This window comes from Bos taurus, chromosome 16 (assembly GCF_002263795.3).
Source record: "Bos taurus isolate L1 Dominette 01449 registration number 42190680 breed Hereford chromosome 16, ARS-UCD2.0, whole genome shotgun sequence".
In the NCBI taxonomy this organism is placed as follows: domain Eukaryota; kingdom Metazoa; phylum Chordata; class Mammalia; order Artiodactyla; family Bovidae; genus Bos; species Bos taurus.
In genome coordinates this window covers 28420659-28443373 of record NC_037343.1, presented here as the reverse complement: position 1 = coordinate 28443373, position 22715 = coordinate 28420659, and the positions used below count along the sequence as shown (strand labels likewise).

The 22715-nt window shown below is 41.4% G+C and overlaps 1 protein-coding gene across 2 annotated transcripts in view; it reads right to left on the bottom strand.

Moving 5' to 3' along the window:
• Window positions 1–575: 575 nt before the first annotated feature.
• Window positions 576–22715, bottom strand: part of DNAH14 (dynein axonemal heavy chain 14) — a 377701-nt gene continuing 355561 nt past the window's right edge. For both annotated transcript variants that reach the window (XM_059875675.1, XM_059875674.1), the window contains 8 exons: window positions 21805–21995; window positions 19059–19219; window positions 17868–18064; window positions 12458–12570; window positions 7854–7993; window positions 4870–5033; window positions 1200–1346; window positions 576–806 (listed from right to left, as the gene is read on the bottom strand). In XM_059875675.1, the coding sequence (XP_059731658.1) occupies window positions 591–806; window positions 1200–1346; window positions 4870–5033; window positions 7854–7993; window positions 12458–12570; window positions 17868–18064; window positions 19059–19219; window positions 21805–21995 (1329 nt within the window). In that variant the 3' untranslated portion in view covers window positions 576–590. The remainder of the gene's footprint in view (window positions 807–1199; window positions 1347–4869; window positions 5034–7853; window positions 7994–12457; window positions 12571–17867; window positions 18065–19058; window positions 19220–21804; window positions 21996–22715) is intronic.

Below are 22715 nucleotides of genomic sequence, written 5' to 3'. Positions count from 1 at the left end.
CTACAGAAACACATTTTGACATGCAATTTTCACATTTTTCATCCAGTTTTGACACTGAATTCTCAGTGTTGGTTTTTCAGTGGAAAGAGAAAATCTGGTGAAATCAGTACAAGATCATTTCTTTAAGGGAAGACTTTTTGTCTCAGAAGTCTGCAGTCAGGCCAACAGTGTCATGTTCTGTGTTCTCAGAGCCACCTGGGAAAGTATTCCAAAGAACTACTCTTCACGTACATATTTTATTGTACATAATTGCAGAAATCACTCTAAAGTCAAAAATTCCCTAAGAATTAGATGCCCTAATGCCATGCTAGTTGCCGTGGCTTTCCCTTTCAGAAAAGTCAGACCTTCTGCTTTCTGGGGGCATGTTCTCTCCCCTAGAGGAGAGCCCACCCACAGGGACATTGCTTAGAATGGAAGCAGCTGGGAGCTTCCCCTACATGTTCAAGTTTTCACGTACAAATGGAAGAGATGGCGCTGTCCAATCTGCCGTGATCACACAGATTTTTTTCATGAAGGATATTGACTACATGTGAATGTCTTGAAGCATGTAACTGGTTAGAGTCAACAATTATATGGTTTGTTAAGGAAGTTTATTTTTCATTCTCCTCACACAGCAGTGCAACCTGCATTGTGATCCAGTGACTAGGAGGTTTCTTTGTGGATAAGTACACAGATGTTAAAAAGTTTGAGGATAAACCAGCAGCTGTCAAAATACTCGACCTCTCAGGTGTCTGGTAAACCGGGCATTCAAAAGTATAGAGTTCTGGCTCTGTCTGCTTAGACACAGTTGATCTTTCAGTAGAAATCTAAAAAATAAATAAATACTCAAATTACACAGTTCAAGTAAGCCAGCGGCTCACATTTCTTTTATACTAGGTTTGGGGAGTTTGTTATAAATTGAATACATTTAACTTTAGGTGATTATTCAGTTATGTAAATGCATATAGAATTATACCTGATTTTTTAGAGTCACTAGTATAGCTTTATAGTACCTATTCTTGAGAAATCACACTGGATGTTTGTACAGCATCTATTTTAGGTTTTAGGAGTATTGGGGGCTATTTTACATGCTTGTAGTCTGAAGTATATTGGCGAATCTCCCTAGTGAAATCATAAGGATGGGAAGTAGAAGGAATGGTTGGTACTACTGAGGGAAAGCTCAGTGGTTTAGAACTTTGTGAAAACATCTGGGAGATTACCTTTGTTGGCAAGAAGTATATTTCAGGAAAATCACAACATATCTCACAAGGTAACGAGTCTTCTAGTATTTTTTCTTTGTGATTCCACCTTGCCCCCTCAATGAATAAACCAAAGACGTGAACTCCAACATGTGTGGGGTCTGTTCCCTAAGAACAAAGAGAGGTGGTGTCAGAGGGTCCCAGGTGAGATGTTCCCTTTAATAGAAGCTGCATCTAGAGGACGGTCAGGGAGGAGGCCAAAGAGGAGGTGCACTTCCCTGCCATTGCCCTGTGGGTTCTGAGGTGAGTACTTCACCTTAGAGATACTCATTGCCAGGTTCTAAGGTAAGTACTTCATTCTCTTCCTTCTCTGAGAGCATGAGCAATTTGTAGGTTTTGATCTATATATGATGATCCTGGATTGACAAGTATTTCAAATACAGTAAAACTTCAAATTTCTAGAATTGTAATCCTTAGGTCACTTTTTAAAAAGAGAGCAGAAACAGTGACAAAACAAGTCAACCTTCTAGTAAGATGGCAGAGCAGCAAGACCCTGTGCTCCCTCCTCCTATGGCCACACCATCTTTACAGAGCAAATATCGATGAGAATGATCTGAAGACCAGTAGAAAAGATTTTCTGCAACTCAAGATATAAAGAAGGAACCAAAATGAGACAGGTAAGAGGGGCAGAAATGCAGTATTTACTGAAGACCTATACCTGAGGTAGGCAGACCCCAAATAGGATAATCACAATTGCAGAGGTTCTCCTCTATAAGGAGCAAGTGGTCTGAGTGTACATGGAACTTTCTCCAGGATAGATCACACGCTGAGCCATAAAAACAAGTCTCATTAAATTTAAGAAGATTGCTGCAATCATATCAAGTTCCCTGCTGCTGCTGCTAAGTCGCTTCAGTCGTGTCCGACTCTGTGCGACCCCATAGACGGCAGGCCACCAGGCTCCCCCATCCCTGGGATTCTCCAGGCAAGAATGCTGGAGTGGGTTGCCATTTCCTTCTCCAATGCAGGAAAGCGAAAAGTCAAAGTGAAGTCGCTCAGTCGAATCCGACTCTTAACGACCCTATGGACTGCAGCCCACCAGGCTCCTCCGTCCATGGGATTTTCCAGGCAAGAGTACTGGATTGGGGTGCCATTGCCTTCCACAATGCTAGGAGACTAGAAATTAATAAGAACAAAACCTGTACAACACAAACATACAGATGCTAAACAATAGGTCACTAAACAACCAATGGGTGACTGAAGAAATCAAAAAGGAAATAAAAAAAAATACCTTAAGAAAATGAAAGTGGAAGCACAATGATCCCAAGTCTACAGGATGCAGCAAAACAGTTCTCAGAGACAAGTTTACACTGATGCAAGCCTACTTTAGGAAACAAGAAAAATCTCAAACAACCTAACCTCACATCTAAAGGAACTAGAAAAAGAACAAACAAAAACTCAAGGTTAGTAGAAGAAAATAAACAATAAAAATCAGAGCAGAAGTAAATAAAATAGAGACTAAAAATAGAGAAAAGATCAATGAAACTGAATCAATGAAGCTGATTCTTTGAAAAGTACCACAAAATCAATAAACCTTTAGCTAGACTCATCAAGAAAAAAATGAGAGAGGGCCCAAATAAAATCAGAAATGAAAGAGAAGTTACAAAAGAGACCACAAAAATGTAAAAGATCATAAGAGATTACCATGAACAACTATATGCCAATAAAATGGACAACCTAGAAGAAATGGATAAATTCCTAGAAATGTACAATCTCCCAAGTTTGAATCAGGAAGAAGTAGAAAATATTAACAGACTGATTACCAGTAATGAAATTGAGTCAGTAATGAAACAGAATCAAAACACTGCCAAAAAACAAAGTCCTGGTTTCCTGGTTGCTGCAAACCAGATGGCTTCACAGGGTGTTAAAGAAGAGTTAACAGCCATCTTTCTCAAACTATTCCAAAAAATTGAAGAGGAAATAATGCTTTGGATCTCATTTTACCAGGCCAGCAGGTGGGGTTCTTTATCACTAGCGAGTAAGCCAGTCACAAAAGGACAAATACGATATGGTTCCACTAATATAAGGTTCCTACAGTAGTCACATTTTTAGAGATAAAAAGTAGTGTGGTGATTGGGATGGTTGGAATGGGGAGTGTTTAATGGGTATGGGGTTCCAGTTTGAAAAAATGAGAACGTCCTGGAGATGACTGCACAACAGTGTGGGTATACTCAATGTCACTGGACGGTACAGTTACAAGTGCTTAAAATAGTAAATTTTATGTTATGTTTATTTTACCGCAATCAAAAACAGTAAAAACAAAAAAAGTAATAGAATAAAAATTCAATTAAAAAAAAAAGGAAAAATGAGGAACGATTTGTTCTACTGCTGCTGCTGCTGCTAAGTCGCTTCAGTCGTGTCCGACTCTGTGTGACCCCATTGACGGCAGCCCATCAGGCTCTGCCGTCTCTGGGATTCTCCAGGCAAGAATGCTGGAGTGGGTTGCCATTTCCTTCTCCAATGCGTGAAAGTGAAAAGTGAAAGTGAAGTCACTCAGTCGTGTCCGACTCTTTCCAACCCCATGGACTGCAGTCTACCAGGCTCCTCCGTCCATGGGATTTTCCAGGCAAGAGTACTGGAGTGGGGTGCCATTGCCTTCTCAGGATTTTCTCTACTAAGTCTCCATATATAACTTAAAACTTCTTGACCTGTGTGGTGTTGGTCCTGGAATAGAAAATAGATTGCTAAAACAGACTATATTTTAGTAAACCACAAGAGTGGCCCTCAAACCAGTGGGACAATGGCGGGAGCGTGATGGGGTTAGGGTTGGCCTCGAGCACCTAGCTGTCAGCACTCACATGCCCAGATAAACTGCGTCCAGCATAATCAGCACGTTTGCTGAGTGCCCTGAGTTTCATGGCAGGCTGGGTGGGGGCTTCTCCTTGAAAGTGGCTGAACTCTGGAGTGAGTGGGTTGCTGGATGGCAGGCAGTTCAGCTGAGCCACACTCAGGAGAGATCTGCCCTATTTGTTTGAAATATTACTTTTGGGGGCTTCCAGTGGTTAAGACTTTGCCTTCTAATGCTGGGGGTCTGAGTTCGATCCCTGCTCAGGGAGCTAATTTCCCACATGCCTCATGACCAAAAAACAAACAAACAAACAAAAAAACCCCAAAACATAAAACAAAAGCAAAATTATAATTAAAAAAACCATAAAATGGTCCACATCAAAAGATCTTAGAAAGAAATACCGCCTTCAAATCCTGACATAGAGTGTTCAGTCTTCATTTATGTCAGGGAAGAGTTATAAACAGAAGCAATATTGTAATAAATAAAAACTGTAAAAATGGTCCACATTAAAAAAAAAATCTTAAGAAAGAAAGAAATGCCATCTTCAAATCCTGATCTAACAACATTCAGTCTTCATTTATGTCAGGGGAGAGTTGTAAAGTTCATTTATTTATCTGAATCTTATTCATTTAATATATTTCTAGTTCTTCCCAACTCCCTAGAAGCAGAGTGGGAGAGATGGCATTTGATGGCATTTGGGCTTGAAGGGAGACTGCCATGCTCTAGTGCCTAGCCTTGGGCCTGGCACTTGGTAAATGAGGAATGAAGGTTTGTTGATGGAATGATTGATGGATGGATTGAATGAATGAATGATTATCCTTTCCAACCTCTGAAGTATTCCAGTACCTTAAAGGCTCTCCTGACTATGTTGAGTTTCTTCTGGATGATTATGGAGAACTCCTTGTCTTTGACGTCGGTGGTGTCCGAGATCACATGGTGGGTAAAAGTCAGGGCATCTGTAGAGACTCCTTGGGACCGTCCATAGTCTTGAAGCACAGTGATAAGAAAGGCTTTGGAGAAAAACACGCACCAAGTTCCTTGTGAGTCTCAGGGACTCAGGAGCTGTGTCTGTCCCAAAGTTTCCCGTGGGGATTAGCAACACTGATATCTCATGGGAAGGGAAGAGTGGAGAAGAAAGTGTCAGGAAACACCCATGGTGGGTGCGAGACGGGGCGGGATAGGGGGAGAGTATAAATCCAACTGCCTCCCTAAGGACTTGGGGATATTAGTCTGGCAAGTAGCACGAGCTTCCTGGGAAACATGGAGAGCATTTGTAGGCCCAGTGTTCCTTCCATATTCAACATGGGAAGAGAGGGGCTATGGATCCCTGGACCTGATCACTTTTGACCCAGTCTTGGCTGATCAAAGTACCTTATCTTCCTGGCAGCAAACATGGGGCCCATGGGCAAGGCCAAGACCCAAGTGTGTCGAGCCTTTCTCAAGGAATGACATATGAGGACATCCCTGGTGAAAAGTGGCTAAGACTCCGTGCTCTCGAGGCAAGGTGCTTGGGTTAGAGCCCTGGTTGGGGAACTAGATCCCACATGCCACAACCCATATGGACATTAGGAAGAGGAAGGCCCTTTTTCCTCTGGATATGCTAACATTCTTGTGGCCATTTTTTCCCTTGGTTGCATGGAGAAAGCCTATGTGCAGCAGAGAAAAAAAAGAGTCCAAGATATAGCAAAAACAGAACTCAGACATGAGGAAGCAGCCTGAGAGTGACATTCAGGTAGTCACATGTAGTGACATTGACTACCTGAATCCAGCCATGCTTGAAGCCAGGCCCCTTTGGCTTCCTTTCCACTTATATGTGCTTATAACTTGCCCTCTTTTGCTTACACAAGTTTGGATTGCCTTCTGTAGCTTGATACCAAGATACCTAACACAATTCTTAACTGTTCTTCTTGCCACTAGCTCCTTTTCTCTTGTTTAATTCTTGTTCTGCATAAATTGCCAGTTGAGTAACTCCATTCTACTTCTTGATCATGTAACACTGCTGCCTAGAAGCCACTACACCAGTGCACAGAGAGTGAATTTTAGTTTCTTTTGACTGACAGGGCAATTTAAACCCTGTCATACTGGCATGTCTCCTCTACTCTAAATACCCACTTACTGGGCCAGACTCAGTACCTTTGCTCAGCCTGTAGCCTTAGATAATCTTTCTCAAACTTTCCTACAACTCTTCAATGCCCAAGAGACCATCTCTACAGGCCCAGCCAGAAGTGACCTCTCTCCGTGCCCCTTTCAGAAGGCTAAATGCTCCAGGAGAGGACGATATTTTCTCTGATAAAATGCTATTCGTAGTTTAGTGCAGTGGTTAAACGTGAATTTCCAAGTCAGATAGGCTAAGTTTGAACCTTGGCTCAGTCACTTATTGTGTGATTTTGGACAAATTACAACTTCTCTCTGCCTAGGTATTCTTATCTGAAAATAGGGATAATAATAGTAACAACATCGTAAGATTGTCATGAGAATTGAGTGACTTAATATAGACAAAATCCTGGGCTTCCCTGGTGGCTCAGTGGTAAAGAATCCACCTGCCAATGCAGGGGACACGGGTTCGATCCCTGCTCCAGGAAGATCCCATGTGTCACAAGACAACTAAGCCCATACACCTCAACCACTGAACCTGTGCTCTAGAGCCCAGGCACCGCAACTACTGAGCCCAAGTGTCATGACTACTGAAGTCCAAACGCTCTAGAGCCCATGCTCTGCAACATGAGAAACCGCTGCAATGAGAAGCCCACGTGCCGCCACAAGAGAGCAAACCCTGCTCTCCACAACTAGAGAAAAAGCCCAGGCAGCAACAAAGACCCAGTGCCGCCAAATAAATAAATACAAATTTAAAAATCGTACACACACACACAACCCTTAGAGAGTGCCTGGCACCTGGGTACTAATAAGTACTATATTTAGTAAGTACTGCTGCTGCTAAGTCACTTCAGTCGTGTCCAAGGGTGCTAACTGCTGTCCTCTTATTCTGTCCCTACCTGGATAATATCTAATTGGTAAGAAGGAAGCTTCAAGTCTCATCTTAGAAGTTATTTCCATAGTGGCCTTCCCTTTCCTGACCCTTACTTTAGGTCCTCCTGTTTTAGGCTCTAAGAATATTCATCTGTTCTTATATTCATTTAGAAAGACACTCTTTCTTCAAATATTTACTGAGAATTTTTTTGGTGCTTGGAATACAATAGGGAATACAAACGGACCTGGCTCCTGCCTTCGTGGATCTTACAGTCTAGTGCGGACCCTTTACAACTCTCGTTACACCCTGACCATATATTATTGTAACAGGTTCTGGTTGAATAGCTGTCTTTCCTGCTGGACATTTGTACCAAGCTGGTGGGGCCTAGACGCAACAAACATTTATTCATTAATTCTTATTACATGAATAAATGAATGAAATGGCTGAAGCACAGGATCAATCCCTTGGGCAGGTGCCCATCTGCAGGAGTCCACTCTTAAGATGTAGGGACTTCGGGGAGGCGTCTAATGTTGTTGGCTTCTGACCTCATATTAATGACCTAGAGATGAGGAAGTGAGACTCCTGCCAGGGTGAGGATGTGGGTCTACTCTGGTGCTTGAGGAGATGGGGCAAGGGAAGGATGTGGATGGGGAGGGAGGAGAGAGATTGCTCTAGTCCATGCAAGAGGCCCTGGTGCCTGTGTGTGTGTGTGTGTGTGTGTGTGTTGGTGGGGGTGGCGAGCAGGGCTATCCTAGGGACCTCTCATCCCAGAAAGGAAGAGGACAGGGAGAGTGCTGGTGGAGGGGTTGGGGACAGACTTGCCTGGATCAGGTATAGGGCTGGTTCAGGTTCTCATGCTCACCTTGTGGAAAGAAGAAAGCTGGGAGCCAATATCTTGCAGGAAATCCTTCAAAGAATTCATGGTTTGGCTCAGTGGGGTATTTGGGGTCTTGGCTAGGTGATGAACTGGAGTGCTTCCAAGCTGTGACAAGTCTCATATACCTATTGGAAGGCAGACCACAGATTGGTGTGGTTAGAGGCATAATAATTGTACATTTTCAGATGATCTCAGCAATTTCTTTAAGCCTCTCCTGGATTCCTCCTTCCCTTTTCATCTCAAAGTCTCCCCCTTCTCTGGACTCTTATCCTATAGTTTAATGAAAACCAGCTATGGCTTTAAAGCTTTTGAGAACACAAAGCCCTGGAAGGCAATTAACAAGTGATGTGGTTATTATAGTAGGAATCTTGACTGGGCTTTGTGGAATCTTGCAGATTGGGTTTGAGCTACTGCCTACTCTAAGAAGATAAACAGTAACATTCACTTATAGTTCAATGGTGAAAGAGACAGTTTGGTATAAACTTTGGAACTAGGTTTTCCGGGTTCAAATCTCAATACTTCCACTTTCTAGCTGTGAAAATTTGGGCAAGTTGCTCCATGTTTTTGTGTCAATTTCCACATCTCTAATGGAGAAGGCAATGGCACCCTACTCCAGTACTCTTGCCTGGAAAACCCCATGGACAGAGGAGCCTGGTGGGCTGCAGTCCATGGGGTTGCTAAGAGTCAGAAACAATTGAGCGATTTCACTTTCACTTTTCGCTTTCATGCATTAGAGAAGGAAATGGCAACCCACTCCAGTACTCTTGCCTGGAAAATCCCATGGATGGAGGAGCCTGGTAGGCTGAAGTCCATGGGGTTGCAAAGAGTAGAACACAACTGAGCGACTTCACTTTCACTTTTCACTTTCATGCCTTGGAGAAGGAAATGGCAATCCACTCCAGTGTTCTTGCCTGGAGAATCCCAGGGACGGGGAGCCTGGTGGGCTGCCGTCTATGGGGTTGCACAGAGTTGGACATGACTGAAGCAACTTAGCAGCAGCAGCAGCCACATCTCTAAAATGAGAATGATAAATAATAGTACCTACTTCCTGTGAGTGTGTGTGCATTCTCAGTCATGTCTGACTCTCTGTGACTCTATGGGCTGTAGGCCACCAGGCTCCTCTGTCTGTGGGATTCTCCAGATAAGAATACTGGAATGGGTTGCCATTTCCTTCTCCAGATCTTTCCAACCCAGGGATGGAACCTGTGTCTCCTGCATCAGCAGGTGGATTCTTTACCACTAAGGTAGAGGAACCAGAGATTAAATTGCCAACATCCGTTGCATCATAGAAAAAGCAGAGAGTCCCAGAAAAACATCTACTTCTGCTTTATTGACTAACCCAAAGCCTTTGACTTTGTGGATCACAATAAACTGGAAAATTCTTAAAGAGTTGGGAATACCAGACCACCTTACCTGCCTTCTGAGAAATCTGTATGAAATCTGTCAAGAAGCATCTGTATGCAGTTAGAACCAGACATGGAACAACAGACTGGTTCCAACTTGGGAAAGGAGTACGTCAGGTTGTATATTGTCACCCTGCTTATTTAACTTATATGCAGAGTACATCATGTGAAATGTCGGCTGAATGAAGCACAAGCTGGAATCAAGATTGCTGGGAGAAATATCAATAACCTCAGACATGCAGATGACACCACCCTTATGGCAGAAAGTGAGAAAGAACTAAAGAGGGTCTTGATGAAAGTGAAAGTTCAGTTCAGTCACTCAGTCATGTCTGACTCTTTGTGACCCCATGGACTGCAGCACGCCAGGCCTCTCTGTCCATCACCAGCTCCCGGGGTTTACTCAAACTCATGTCCATTTAGTCGGTGATGCCGTCTAACCATCTCATCTTCTGTTGTCCCGTTCTCCTCCCACCTTCAATCTTTCCCAGAATCAGGGTCTTTTCAAATGAATCAGTTCTTCGCATCAGGTAGCCAAAGTATTGGAGTTTCAGCTTCAGCATCAGTCCTTCCAATGAATATTCAGGACTGGTTTCCTTTAGGATGGACTGGCTGGATCTCCTTGCTGTCCAAGGGACTCTCAAGAGTCTTCTCCAACACCACAGTTCAAAAGCATCAATTCTTCAACACTCAGCTTTCTTTATAGTTCAGTTCTCACATCCATACATGACTACTGGAAAAACCATAGCTTTGATTAATGGACCTTTGTCAGCAAAGTAATGTCTCTGCTTTTTAATATGCTGTCTAGGTTGGTCATAGCTTTTCTTCCAAGGAGCAAGTGTCTTTTAATTTCATGGCTGCAGTCACCATCTGCAGTGATTTTGGTGCCCAAAAAAGTAAAGTGTGTCACTGTTTCCACTGTTTCCCCATCTATTTGCCATGAAGTGATGGGACCAGATGCCATGATCTTAGTTTTCTGAATGTTGAGTTTTAAGTCAACTTTTTCATTCTCCTCTTTCACTTTCATCAAGAGGCTCTTTAGTTCTTTCCTTTCTGCCATAAGGGTGGTGTCATCTGTATCTGAGGTTATTGATATTTCTCCCAGCAATCTTGACTCCAGCTTGTATTTCATCCAGTCCAGCATTTCTCATGATGTACTCTGCATATATGTTAAATAAGCAGGGTGACAATATACAGCCTTGACGTACTCCTTTCCCTATTTGGAACCAGTCTGTTGTTCCATGTCCAGTTCTAACTGTTGCTTCTTGACCAGCATCAGATTTCTCTGGAGGCAGGTCGGGTGGTCTGGTATTCCCATCTCTTGAAGAATTTTCCACAGTTTGTTGTGATCCACACAGTCAAAGGGTTTGGCATAGTCAATAAAGCAGAAGTAGATGTTTTTCTGGAACTCTCTTGCTTTTTCGATGATGCAGTGGATGTTGGTAATTTGATCTCTGGTTCCTTGCCTTTTCTAAATCCAGCTTGAACATCTGGAAGTTCAGAATCAGCAAACTAACATGTACTGGAATAGGTGAATTTAATTCAGATGACCATTATATCTACTACTGTGGGAAAGAATCCCTTAGAAAAAATGGAATAGCCATCATAGTCAACAAAAGAGTTCAAAATGCAGTACTTGGATGCAATCTCAAAAATGAAAGAATGATCTCTGTTCACTTCCAAGACAAACAATTCAATATTACAGTAATCCAAGACTATGCCCTGACCAATAATGCTGAAAGAGGAGAGTGAAAAAGTTGGCTTAAAACTCAACATTCAGAAAACTAAGATCATGGCATCTGGTCTCATCACTTCATGGGAAATAGATAGGGAAACAATGGAAACAGTGAGATACTTGATTTTTTTGGGCTCCAAAATCACTGCAGATGGTGACTGCAGCCATGAAATTAAAAGACACTTGCTCCTTGGAAGAAAAGCTATGACCAACCTAGACAGCATATTAAAAAGCAGAGACATTACTTTGCCAACAAATGTCCATCTAGTCAAAACTATGGTTTTTCCAGTAGTCATGTATGGATGTGAGAGTTGGACTATAAAGAAAGCTGAATGCTGAAGAATTGATGCTTTTGAACTGTGGTGATCCAACCAGTCCATCCTAAAGGAAATCAGTCCTGAATATTCATTGGAAGGACGGATGCTGAAGCTGAAACTCCAATATTTTGGCCACCTGATGCAAAGAACTTACTCATTGGAAAAGACCCTGATGCTGGAGGAGAAGAGTATGACAGAGGATGAGATGGTTGGATGGCATCACTGTCTCGATGGACATGTGTCTGAGCAAGCTCTGGGAGTGGGTGATGGACAGGGAGGCCTGGCGTGCTGCAGTCCATGGGGTTGCAAAGAGTAGGACACGACTGAGTGACTGGACTGAACTGAACCGAACCACCTGGGAAGCCCAGCACCCTGTGAGGCACTCCGTAAATGTGAATTCCTGTCATGCCTTTCATATTATTTTGTGCTATATATTAAAATTTTTTAAATTATATGTATTTAGCTTTTATTTCTTTTCACATTTCTTCCTGCTAGTGTCACATGACGCAGTGTAGCGTAACAGAAAGAGGAATGTGTTACGTTCTGTTTCTACATCTGTCTCTTAGTGTAAAGTGACCTTGGAAGGAACTCTCCAGTTCTTAGGCCTCTGCTTCCTCCTCCTAAACTGAATAAAAGAATCCCTCCTTTTGAGGAGAGGGTGGGATGTTTGGAGAAAGTAACGTGGAAACCTATATTACCATATGTAAAATAGATAGCCAATGGGAATTTGCTGTATGATTCAGGGAACTCAAACTGGGACTCTGTAACAACCTTGAGGGTTGGGATGGGGAGGGAGATGGGAGGAGGTTCAAGAGGGAGGGGACATATGTATACCTATGGCTGATTCATGTTGATGTTTGGCAGAAACCAACACAATTCTGTAAAGCAATTATCCTTCAATTAAATAAAATTTAAAATAAAAAACCCCAAGCGCTTAAAAAATACTGAAATTAACACATTTGTACCTTAAATAAAATATCATAAAATTTTTTAGATAAAAAAAAAAAGAATACCTCTTTTGTTTAAATTCACATGTTGCAGTGAGAACTCAGAGGTCAAGGATGTGAAATTACATGGTGAAACCATTAAGCTCAAAGTAAAAATGATGCAGAAACGTAGAGCAGCCTTTCTACATACCGATGATGCATTGCAGTATACGCCATTTTGGCCCAGGTGTTAAAGAAGTTCAGCCTCTGGATGAGGTCATTCACCCAGGAACTCAGGGCTTTACTTGACTTGTAGGCATATTTCTGTTGGGATTGAGAAACAGGCACATCATTTTTGTTTTTAAAGATTTGTCTTTGAAGTCATTAAGGACATGTCTGTACACTTTGGCGACAGACTCAATTGCCAGAAATAGATAACTTGGCAAGAGGATGCTATTTTCCAACTGAAAGCACTTGGTGAGAAATCTGAAAACTCTTAACCAGGGCAAGTCAGCATGATCTTAACAGTGCTTTGGATAAAACACTTGCAAGTTTCCATCCTGGCTAGTCTTTCCTCGTTCTTTTTAAGTTCTCCAATCAGTCTTCATTGCTGCCCACCCCTCTACCCACCCACTTCTTTCCCCTTATCTGGGAAGATTACCTTCACAGGCCATTAAGTCTAAGTAATCTCAACTTTCTGGCCTTTCCCTATACAAAATTCTATAAATCTCCATCCACTCTCTCTTTCCCCCATCTCTTTTCCTTCCAGTTTCGAGTCAAGCTGGTTCCTGCCCCTGTGACTGCACAGCACTTCTGGACTATTTTTGCTTTTCTGAAGCTTCCACTTCCATTTTCCATCCCTTTGTTTATTAACACATTCTTCTATCTTAAATACACAAGCCACCTAACATGCAATCCTGCTTGTTTGATCCTCAACAGAATAGCGAACTGCATTCAAGAATAGATTAAAAGGATCATAAACAGTGATCAGGTGGGATTCAGCCCTGGGAGGTAAGGATGGTTAAACATGAAGATCAAAAAATGTGATACACCACAATGTAGGAATGAAGGATAAAAATCCTATGATCATTTCAATAGATGCACAAAAAGGATTTGACAAAATTCAACATCTTTTCATGATAAAATCTCTACACAAATTTTATATAAAAACAATGTTCATCAGAAGAATGAGGGTTGCCAGAAGTAGATGGGAGGGGGAAATACGATAATGTAGATCAAAGAGTACAAATTTTCAGTCATAAGAAGAAGAATCACTTTTGAGGATCTAAAGAATAGTAATTGGAGAAGGCAATGGCACCCCACTCCAGTACTCTTGCCTGGAAAATCCCATGGATGGAGGAGCCTGGTAGGCTGAAGTCCATGGGGTCGCTAAGAGTCGGACACGACTGAGCGACTTCACTTTCACTTTTCCTTTTCATGCATTGGAGAAGGAAATGGCAACCCACTCCAGTGTTCTTGCCTGGAGAATCCCAGGGACGGGGGAGCCTGGTGGGCTGCCGTCTATGGGGTTGCACAGAGTTGGACATGACTGAAGTGACTTAGCAGCAGCAGCAGCAGCAAAGCATAGTAATAATATGGTATTTTGTACTTAAAAATTGCTGAGAATAGATCTTGATCATTCTTACCACCATAAAAAAAGTCTCCATTAGAAGTCATCAAGGACCTTATACATTCCATATTCATGATTCCACCCTAGACTCATCCCTCTCATTTGTCTAATTTGTATTCTCTACAGCTTTTGACTAAGTTGATTACTTCCTCCCTCTCCTGCCTTGACTTCTGTGTCCACACTCAATCCTAACGTTCTCTTGAATTCTCTACTTCTAGGGTTTCATTCTTTGATTCCTTCTGTTTCCCTCCCTTTCAGGCGGTGTTGCCTAATATTCCCTCAGCCTTCTTCTCTCCCTACTTTACATTCTCTCAGATCTAATTCACTGTGGTTTCCACTACTTTGTCTAAGCTGATAGTACCGATATCTTGCTTCGCACTCTCATCCACTTTCTCCTGGATAACTTCACTTGGAAGCCTCCCCTAGCTTCTCGAGATGTTTCATGTCCAAAACAGGATGTCAGCATCTGCCCTCGAACAGCCTCTGTTTCTGCTCACTCTGTCTCTAAATGGTACTATTGTACACCTAATTGTCCAAGCCATACATTTCCCCCTGGCTAATTTCAGCTCTTGCCATTCGGTCAGATATGCCCTCATTTCACCCATAGGTAACTAAACCTAGAGGATTCCAACTGAGCCACGCTCTCTCGACTTAAATCTGAACGCATGTGACTCCCAGCCCTTTCACTACTTAACTTTCTCAGTGAGTCTCGAAGCCGCTCCACTGCTCAGTTTCCACATCTGTAAAACAAGGATATTGGAGCAGAGGAACCCAAGATCCTTTCAAGCTGCGAAGTCTTATGATTCTAAGTGTGTGCAGTTTGCAGATCCAATATCTCAATTCTCTTCACAGCTTTCACTCAGTTTTTAAGTATTTATAATCGTCATTGCTTTCTCTAAACTCTATGTTTTCTACTATAAGTTTTAAAAATAGCTTTATTGAGATATAATTCACAAACCATATAATTTATTCATCAGGATTCTGTCCATTCATCAGGAATATCTGAGTTGCTTCCATTTTTTGGCTCTGAATGATGCTGCTGCAAGCTTTTTTGTGTGGGTACATGTTTCAACTTCTTTTGGGAATATACCTAGGGTTGGAACTGCTGGGTCAAATGGCAACTCTATGGTTAACTATTTGAGGAAATAAAATACTATTTTCCAAAAGTGGCTACACCATTTTGCCAAGAGCAGTATATGAAGATTCCAATGTCTCTGTATCCTTGCAATGTTTATTATTGTCTGCATTTTTATTCTGTCCGTCCTGAGCGTGAGTGAGTGCTCTGTTGTGTCCGACTCTTTGTGACCCTATGAACAGTAGCCTGCAAGGCTCCTCTGTCCATGGGATTCTCCAGGCAAGAATGCTGGGGTGGGTTGCCATTTCCTCCTCCAGGGGATCTTCCTGACCCAGGGATCAAACCCGCATCTTTGCATCTCCTGCACTGGCAGGTGGACTCTTCACAGTCGTGCCGCCTGGGAGGTAACCGCCCTAGTAGGATGCGGAATTACACCTCACTGTGGTTCTGGTTTGCACTTCCCTGATGACGAATGATGTTGAGCATCTTTTCATGTGTCTGCACCCATCTTGATTACAAATAAATTTTAGAAAGTAGGCAATTTCACAAAGATGTAATTCACAAATAATAAGAATTGACTGTGTGTCTGTCTGTGTGTGTATGATTTCATCCTTCTTTTTGAGCATATCCTGCTGATGCTTGTAGCTGTAGTTCATTCCCTTTCGCTGTTGGTATGGTCTATTTTTCCATCCTATTGTGGATGACACATTTCAGTTGTCTCCAGTATTTTACCATTGTAAATAATGGTGTTCTGAATACTTCTGTACATGTGTCTTGATACTCATGTGCAGGGGATTATATACTTTCTATATTGTTGAGATTATACTGTATATGCCATTTTGAATCTTTAAAATTTTTTTTATTCACAAAATAATATAACAAGCATTTCTCCCTCCTCTTCAATTTGTTTCAATTGTTTTAGTGATTACCCTAAAAATTACAGCATGCATACTTAATTTGTAAAAATCTATGGGTTATTATTACTTTTAACTTCCTTCTCTGAGACCTAAAAATTCCATATCCTCCCCAACCTTGGCTTATATGTTATTGTTGACCCTTTCTATTCTTGACCTTTCCATTTCAAAATGTTCAATATTCTATCCTTCTTTAAAAAAATAATCCCACTGGATATTAATATTGTTGTTGCTTTTTATTTTTGTCAAAGTTTATTCACCACCTCATTTACCACTTTTCCGCCTCTTCATTCCTTCTCATGTCTCAGAGTTTCCCCCTTTACCTCCTTCCACCTTCCTGCTGGAAATAAGGAAAGGCATTCAGGGCTTCCCTTAGCGTTTGCTAATGATGAACTCTCTCAGCATTTTTTCATTTTGGTCTGTTTTATTTCATCTTCATTTTTGTTTTTAAAGATTTTTTTTGGATGTGGACCATTTTTAAAGTCTTCATTGAATTTGCTGCAATATTGCTTCTGTTATTTTATTTTGGCTACAAGGCATGTGGGATCTTAGCTCCCACACCAGGGAGCTAAGAATCCTCACTCCCTGCACTGGAGGGCAGAGTCTTAACCAATGGACCTCCAGAGAATTCCCGTTATCTTCATTTTTGAAACAAAAGTTTTGTATATACAATTTTAGTTTAACAGTTCATTTGACACGATGGAGATACCATTTCCATTCCTTTGAAAGTTACTTTTTTCTAGCTGCTTTTGAAGAGTTTTTCTTTGATTTTCTGCAGGTTCATTAGGATGTATCTATGCATAAGTTAAAAAAGATGTCTACTGCTTGGGATTCATTGAACTTCTTACATCTATCAATTCTGGAAAATTCTCAGCCCTTATTCCTTTAATTACTGCCTCTGCTTCATCCTCTCTCTTCTCTCTTTCCGAACTTCAATCAAACTAATGTTGGACAGTCTGTTTGCCCTCTGTGAATCTTCATAGCTCTTTCATAGTTTCCATTCTTAGTCTCTCTGGGTTGCATTCTGGATATGTTCTTATGATCTTTTATTTTTTGCCTATAGAATTTTTTTTGGCTAATAGAAACAATTTATTGCCAGAGGGCAAAAGGGCCAAGCGAGGCCAGAATTTTGAGGCAGCACACACTTCACCCCAGCTCCTAATTTTCAAAATAAATTTTTACAGCCATCAGCCCTCTGTACAAGCAACATCCCTTTACCCCCACCTTCTCCCCATCCCACTGTACACAGCTGCCTGGTTCCCTCCAGCCACTGGTTCCCAGCAGACCTCGGCCTGCAGTGAGTTTGCCGTGGAGCTGACCTGGGCCCGAGCTCAGCTTGGTGCTGGGTGCCAGCTGGCCCCTGCCAGGCCCGTGCTCTCCTTGTGGGCCTGTTCTCAGTCCCATCCTCCTTGATGTGCCTCTTGGATGCCCTAGTCAGGGTGGGATGGGGCTGTCAGCCCAGTGCTTTTCCCTTTTTTGAACTTTCAAAATTTTAACTTGGGTTTCTTGAATCTAAAACATATGTGTTTTTACACACATTTATGTAAGCGTGTGTTTTATAGAAGTATACATATTTTTATAATCCTTAAAAATGACTTAGTGTTCTAAAACTTAAAAAAATTTCACAATACATCTGAGAGATCTTTCTAGCATATAACACATACCTTATTATTTGAATGTATCATAATTTATCTAACCAGATTTCCATTAAGAGGTATTCGAGTTGTTTTCAACTTTATGCTGAAACATAAAAAGCCTTGCAACAAATATCTCTTAGATAAATTTATTTAAGTAGAATTGCCAAATTGCCCTCTCAGATTTTATTAATATATACTCACACCAAAAGTATATATTGTCACCAAAAGTATATACAAAAGTCAACATCTTTTAATGGATACATAATATTTCGTCATGAGTCTATACCATAGTTAACTTACTCTTTCCCTAGAACTAGGGGATTTATTTCGATCAAGCATGTGAATGGGAAAGGATAATTGCTTACCTGCCACAGTTTGGGCACTTTTGTACTAAGAAAAGAATCATATATTTCCTCCAATTCTTGGGTAAGGATAATCTCTCCTTTTATAGCAAGTTGAAGATCTTTCAGAGACTTATGTATAATAGATAGCAACTGATCAAATCTTTCAATTTCTTGGATCAAAAAGGTTAGCAAGACACAGTGGATAAGTGGATCATAGCCTGGATTAAAAAGAGAAAAAAACTGTGGCATCTTTCAGATAAGATGAGGCTTTACTTGGAGAGATGTAAGGTTTGGAAATTAAAGGAGTTTGATGTGAGTAGCCCAAGGACTGAAAACTATTTTCTGCAAAAGGCCAGTTAGTAAATATCCTGGGCTTTGTGGGATACTCAACTCTCCCAGTGTAGAGCAGGTGCAGGCATAGACAACGTGAAAACAAACAATGGCTGCACCACAATAAAGCTCTATTTGTGGGCACTCAGATTTGAATTTCATAAAATATTTGTGTCATGAAATATTATTATTCTTTTGACTTTTTCAACCATTAGTTTAGCTTGTAGGCTCCAAAATGAATTTTTTTTTAAAACTTTATTTTGTATTGGGGTGTAGCAGATTAACAATGTTGTGACAGTTTCAGGTGAACAGCAACGGTTGAATCTCTTGAAAGGGTTAAAGTATGGATGCGGAAAATTTAATAGGGTAAATTACCACAGTTCAACACTTTGGCCTCTCAGAGCTGGGTGTGGAGCCAACTCTGGACAACGAGGATTGCTCTGTCTTCTCTGGATCTGCCGTCCCTCCCTCCCCTTTGCTCCTCAGAGTTCAGAAGTCTCCCAGCTTGGAGAGGGTCAGAGGGCCCATCTAAATCTCCCTGCCCAAAATGCTGTCCATCAGGCAGAGATGCAAAAAGGACAGAGACTTAAAAGCTCTGTAGACTCTCTCAAGCAGACTTGCTCCTTTCTGGTTTTCTACATCATTATTACTCCTTTACTTTTTGTCTTGGGGTCATGGACCTTCCCCCTGTCTACCCCTGCCCCCATAATTTTCTCTTCTGCTCCCCATCACCCAGCTTGGAGAGAGAAGAGGGCATTACGGAGTTAGTTTTCCATCTCACATTGGCCTTTCTACTTTGTTAATAACTTTTGTCCTTCTGATGCTGGAGTCCTTTCCTGAGGAGGCTGGGGTGAGGGGAGAAAGGTCATGTCCCAGGCTTACCTTTGGGATCTTTATGAAAAGACTCCCAGATGGGGCTTAACATGATGTACTTCAGTGTGCTTGGAGTTCCAGCCCATTCTTCTTTCTCTACAGACAGTGGCAGCCGCGTTAGCATGTCCGATAAAATTGCCATCACCAGCTCATCCTTGCTCTTCTCACGACTGCAAGGAAATCAAAAGAAAAAAGGAGATATAGGCTTGTCTAATCTGGGAGGGCCCTCTATGTGGGCCCCATCTGAAGGTATACGCAAATTCATGGAACCACAGAACTGTGATATGGAGACCATGGAGACTTACAGAGACCATGGAGTTCATTTCATTTTACAGGTGAGAAAACTGCCCAATGCACTTCAGACATTTGCAAGGAGATACATATTTTTAAAGTTTTCTTAAGATTTCTTTGAAAAGTATTCATCTGAATGCATCTGCATGAAACAAGTACCAAGACTGGGATGCAAACGAGGAGGCAACCAGACAGAGGATGCTTCAGTAGCTTGATAGGTTATTCAAATGCATGTCAGATTCCTCTGTGTTCATACACAGGGCTTCCTGGTAACACACTCAGTGGTGGCGATAAGAGAACAGCATGTGTATAGGTCTGGTAGTGGTAAGCAAGGCCATACAAACACTGAAGACAGAGGAGGTCTTTGGAATCCTTTTATAGATGAGGAAGTTAGGGTCCAGGGAGATGATAGGACCTCCCTGTACAGTGGATGAAGAGGGAATGGGGTACACCTCTTTTGAGTTCCATCACTCTGTTACTCTATATACTAGTGTAACTGTATACATATATACACACATATGTATATATACTGGTTTTCCAGCAAACAGTCCAGGTTTCACACAGCTGAATGAATGTGGTCCTTTGAAGTAAGTGATAATCTGGTGATAAGCTGTGTATTTAGTTTAACAGTGCGGAGGATGAGATGGTTGGATGGCATCATCAGCTCAATGGACATGAGTTTGAGCAAACTCCCGGAGATGGTGAAGGACAGGGAAGATGGAGATGGTGAAGGACAGGGAAGCCTGGAGTGCTGCAGTCCATGGGGTTGCACAGAGTTGGACATGACTGAGCAACTCAACAACAACAACAACAACAAGAGCTGCTTCTGAGACAGTTTGCAACTCGCATGAACTAACATTTTCCTACCTTTGTCATTACGCTTTGTTTTTGACATTAAAGTAGGGTTACTCAGTGGAACTCATCCAAATTGTTGAAGGATCGAAAGATTTAAAAAATCAAACTCATATTCTAAGTGCAATATTTGCTTACCACTGAAGACATTACCTTGAATGTGAGAGATCTTTCAAGTCAAGTCCCACAAACAAGTTTCTAATAAACTTTTTAGCAAAGGTGGCCTAACTGCAATAATCGTAGCCTCTCCACATGACCAAAGGGATATTAAGACACATATTTGGTCTGCTTATTAAAAGCATTCCCTTATAATCATCTCATCTCTTACTGGTTTATTTACTGAACGCTAAAAGTGCAGAACTGGACTTCCCTGGCGGTCCGGTGGTTAAGACTATGCTGCTTCCGCTGCAGGGAGAGGGAGGGGCACAGGTTTCATCCCTGGTGGGTAACTAAGATCCCTGCATGCTGCGTGGTGCCCCCACCCCCTAAAAAAGCAGGGGTTGTTGTCAACCTCATTAAAAAAAGAAAAGTGCAGAATTAATCCTTAAACGTGTAGGGCCTGCAGGAAATTCAACGTGATATTCCGGGGACATACTGAAGGAGTTCCAGTTGCATAGTCTTCTATCTCTAAATGTCAGCTTTCCTTCTATGTCACAGGTAGTTAATATATGTTCATTTTGTCAGTGAAATGAGTATCCAATGATCTTATTTTGTGTCAGTAGATTTGATCTTGATGGATATGAACAAATAGCTGAAGTCATAGCCAAATCCAGTCAGATGTCATTAAAAACTTTTTTTAAATATATGGACCATTTAAAAAAGTCCTTATTGAATTTGCTACAATATTGCTTCTGTTTTATGTTCTGGGTCTTTGACCATGAGGCATGTGGGATCTTAGCTCCCCGACCAGGGACTGAACCCATATCCCCTGCATTGGAAAGTGAAGTCTTAATCACTGGACCACCACGGACGTCCCCATTTTAACGTGAGTCGTGTTGTCTAAAGAGACAGAAAGACTGAGAGAATGCAAGATTCCAGTGGGTTCAGAGCTTTTCTAGGTATACAGAAAAAAATGTGAGCTTCTCAGGGGGCCCTAGGGGTAAGCAATCTGCCTGCCAAGGAATCCGCCAGACACAAAAGGGGTTTGATCCCTGGATCGGGAAGATCCCCTGGAATAGGTAATGGCAACCCACTCCAGTATTCTTGCCTGGAAAATTCTATGGACAGAGCAGTCTGGCAGGCTACAGTCCATGGTGCCCCAAAAAGTCAGACACTATTGGGTGACTGAGCACACACACAAACACACACACACATGCATGTATAGGTCCTATAGAAGTAAATATAACATTTCATATTTATACAGATTCAGTTAAAAAATACCACCCATCAGGTACAATTCACTCACTCAATGAAGATTTATCTGGCACCTACTACAGGCTTGGTAATTATATGTGTGTGTGTGCTCCTGTGTATATAAACTTGCTTCTCTGTCATTTGAAGAATCTAGTTTCTGTGTTTTTTGACTGTATTTTTTCTGTAAGTAATATATTGTATATCTTCAAATGAATATTTAATAATTTACAACTAATATTTTTTCCTGGTGAGTTCTTACCTGAACATGAGGTTGGTGATGGTAAATCTTGGTTGCATGCCAATGAGATTATCAATGAACTTCTGGGCCTGGATCTCCCTGAAACCCCTTGTGGCCTCAGGGTGTAATTCTAGGAGCTCAGGAGGGTCATCCTCAGGTAAGGACTGGATAATGCGTATGTAGTCCTTCATGCTTCCAGATTTTGGCAGTGGCTAATACATGTGAAAATTTAAACACTGGTTAGTTTTTACCTACTGAGACATTTACTTTTGGCAATGTATGAAGATGATATTTCCCCATGAAGTTTTATACATCATTTTATGCTTATTTGTTGATGGTATACTCTAGATACTTGTGTCAAAAGTTGCACTTGGGCTATATTATAAAGTGCAGTTTCATGACAGACACATATAACTTTCTCATTGGAAAAAGAGAGAAAGGAAAAAAGAAAGGAGAGTGATTCTGACTACCCATTGCCTCAATGACCTACAGCCACAGATAATGGGTACACTCAAGATTTAAGAAGTCATTTTACTTTGGTAAAGCCTATAGCAGACATGTGAGCATGATCTTAATAACTGAAGAGACTAAGGGAGTCTGGGGTGGGCAAAACTGGGGAAGGTGGTCAAAAGGGACACACTTCCAGTTAAAATAAGCAAACAAACAAAAAAAACAAGTGAGTTAAAAAGTTATTTAATAGGGAAATGAAAAGCTTTTTCTTCCTGTTTGCCAGGGATATTTCCCAGTTGACAAGTTATAACCAAGTACTGATTGGATAAAGGCTCTGTAAGGTAAGCAGTTATTCCTTTGACTGATCCAAGGTCACAACTAATTAAGAAAAAATATGTTTTTAAAAACCTATTTAGTCATAATGATAAATGTGGCTGTGCTGGTTAAAAATATGTCAAGTTCTTTAATAGTCAACCCTGCAA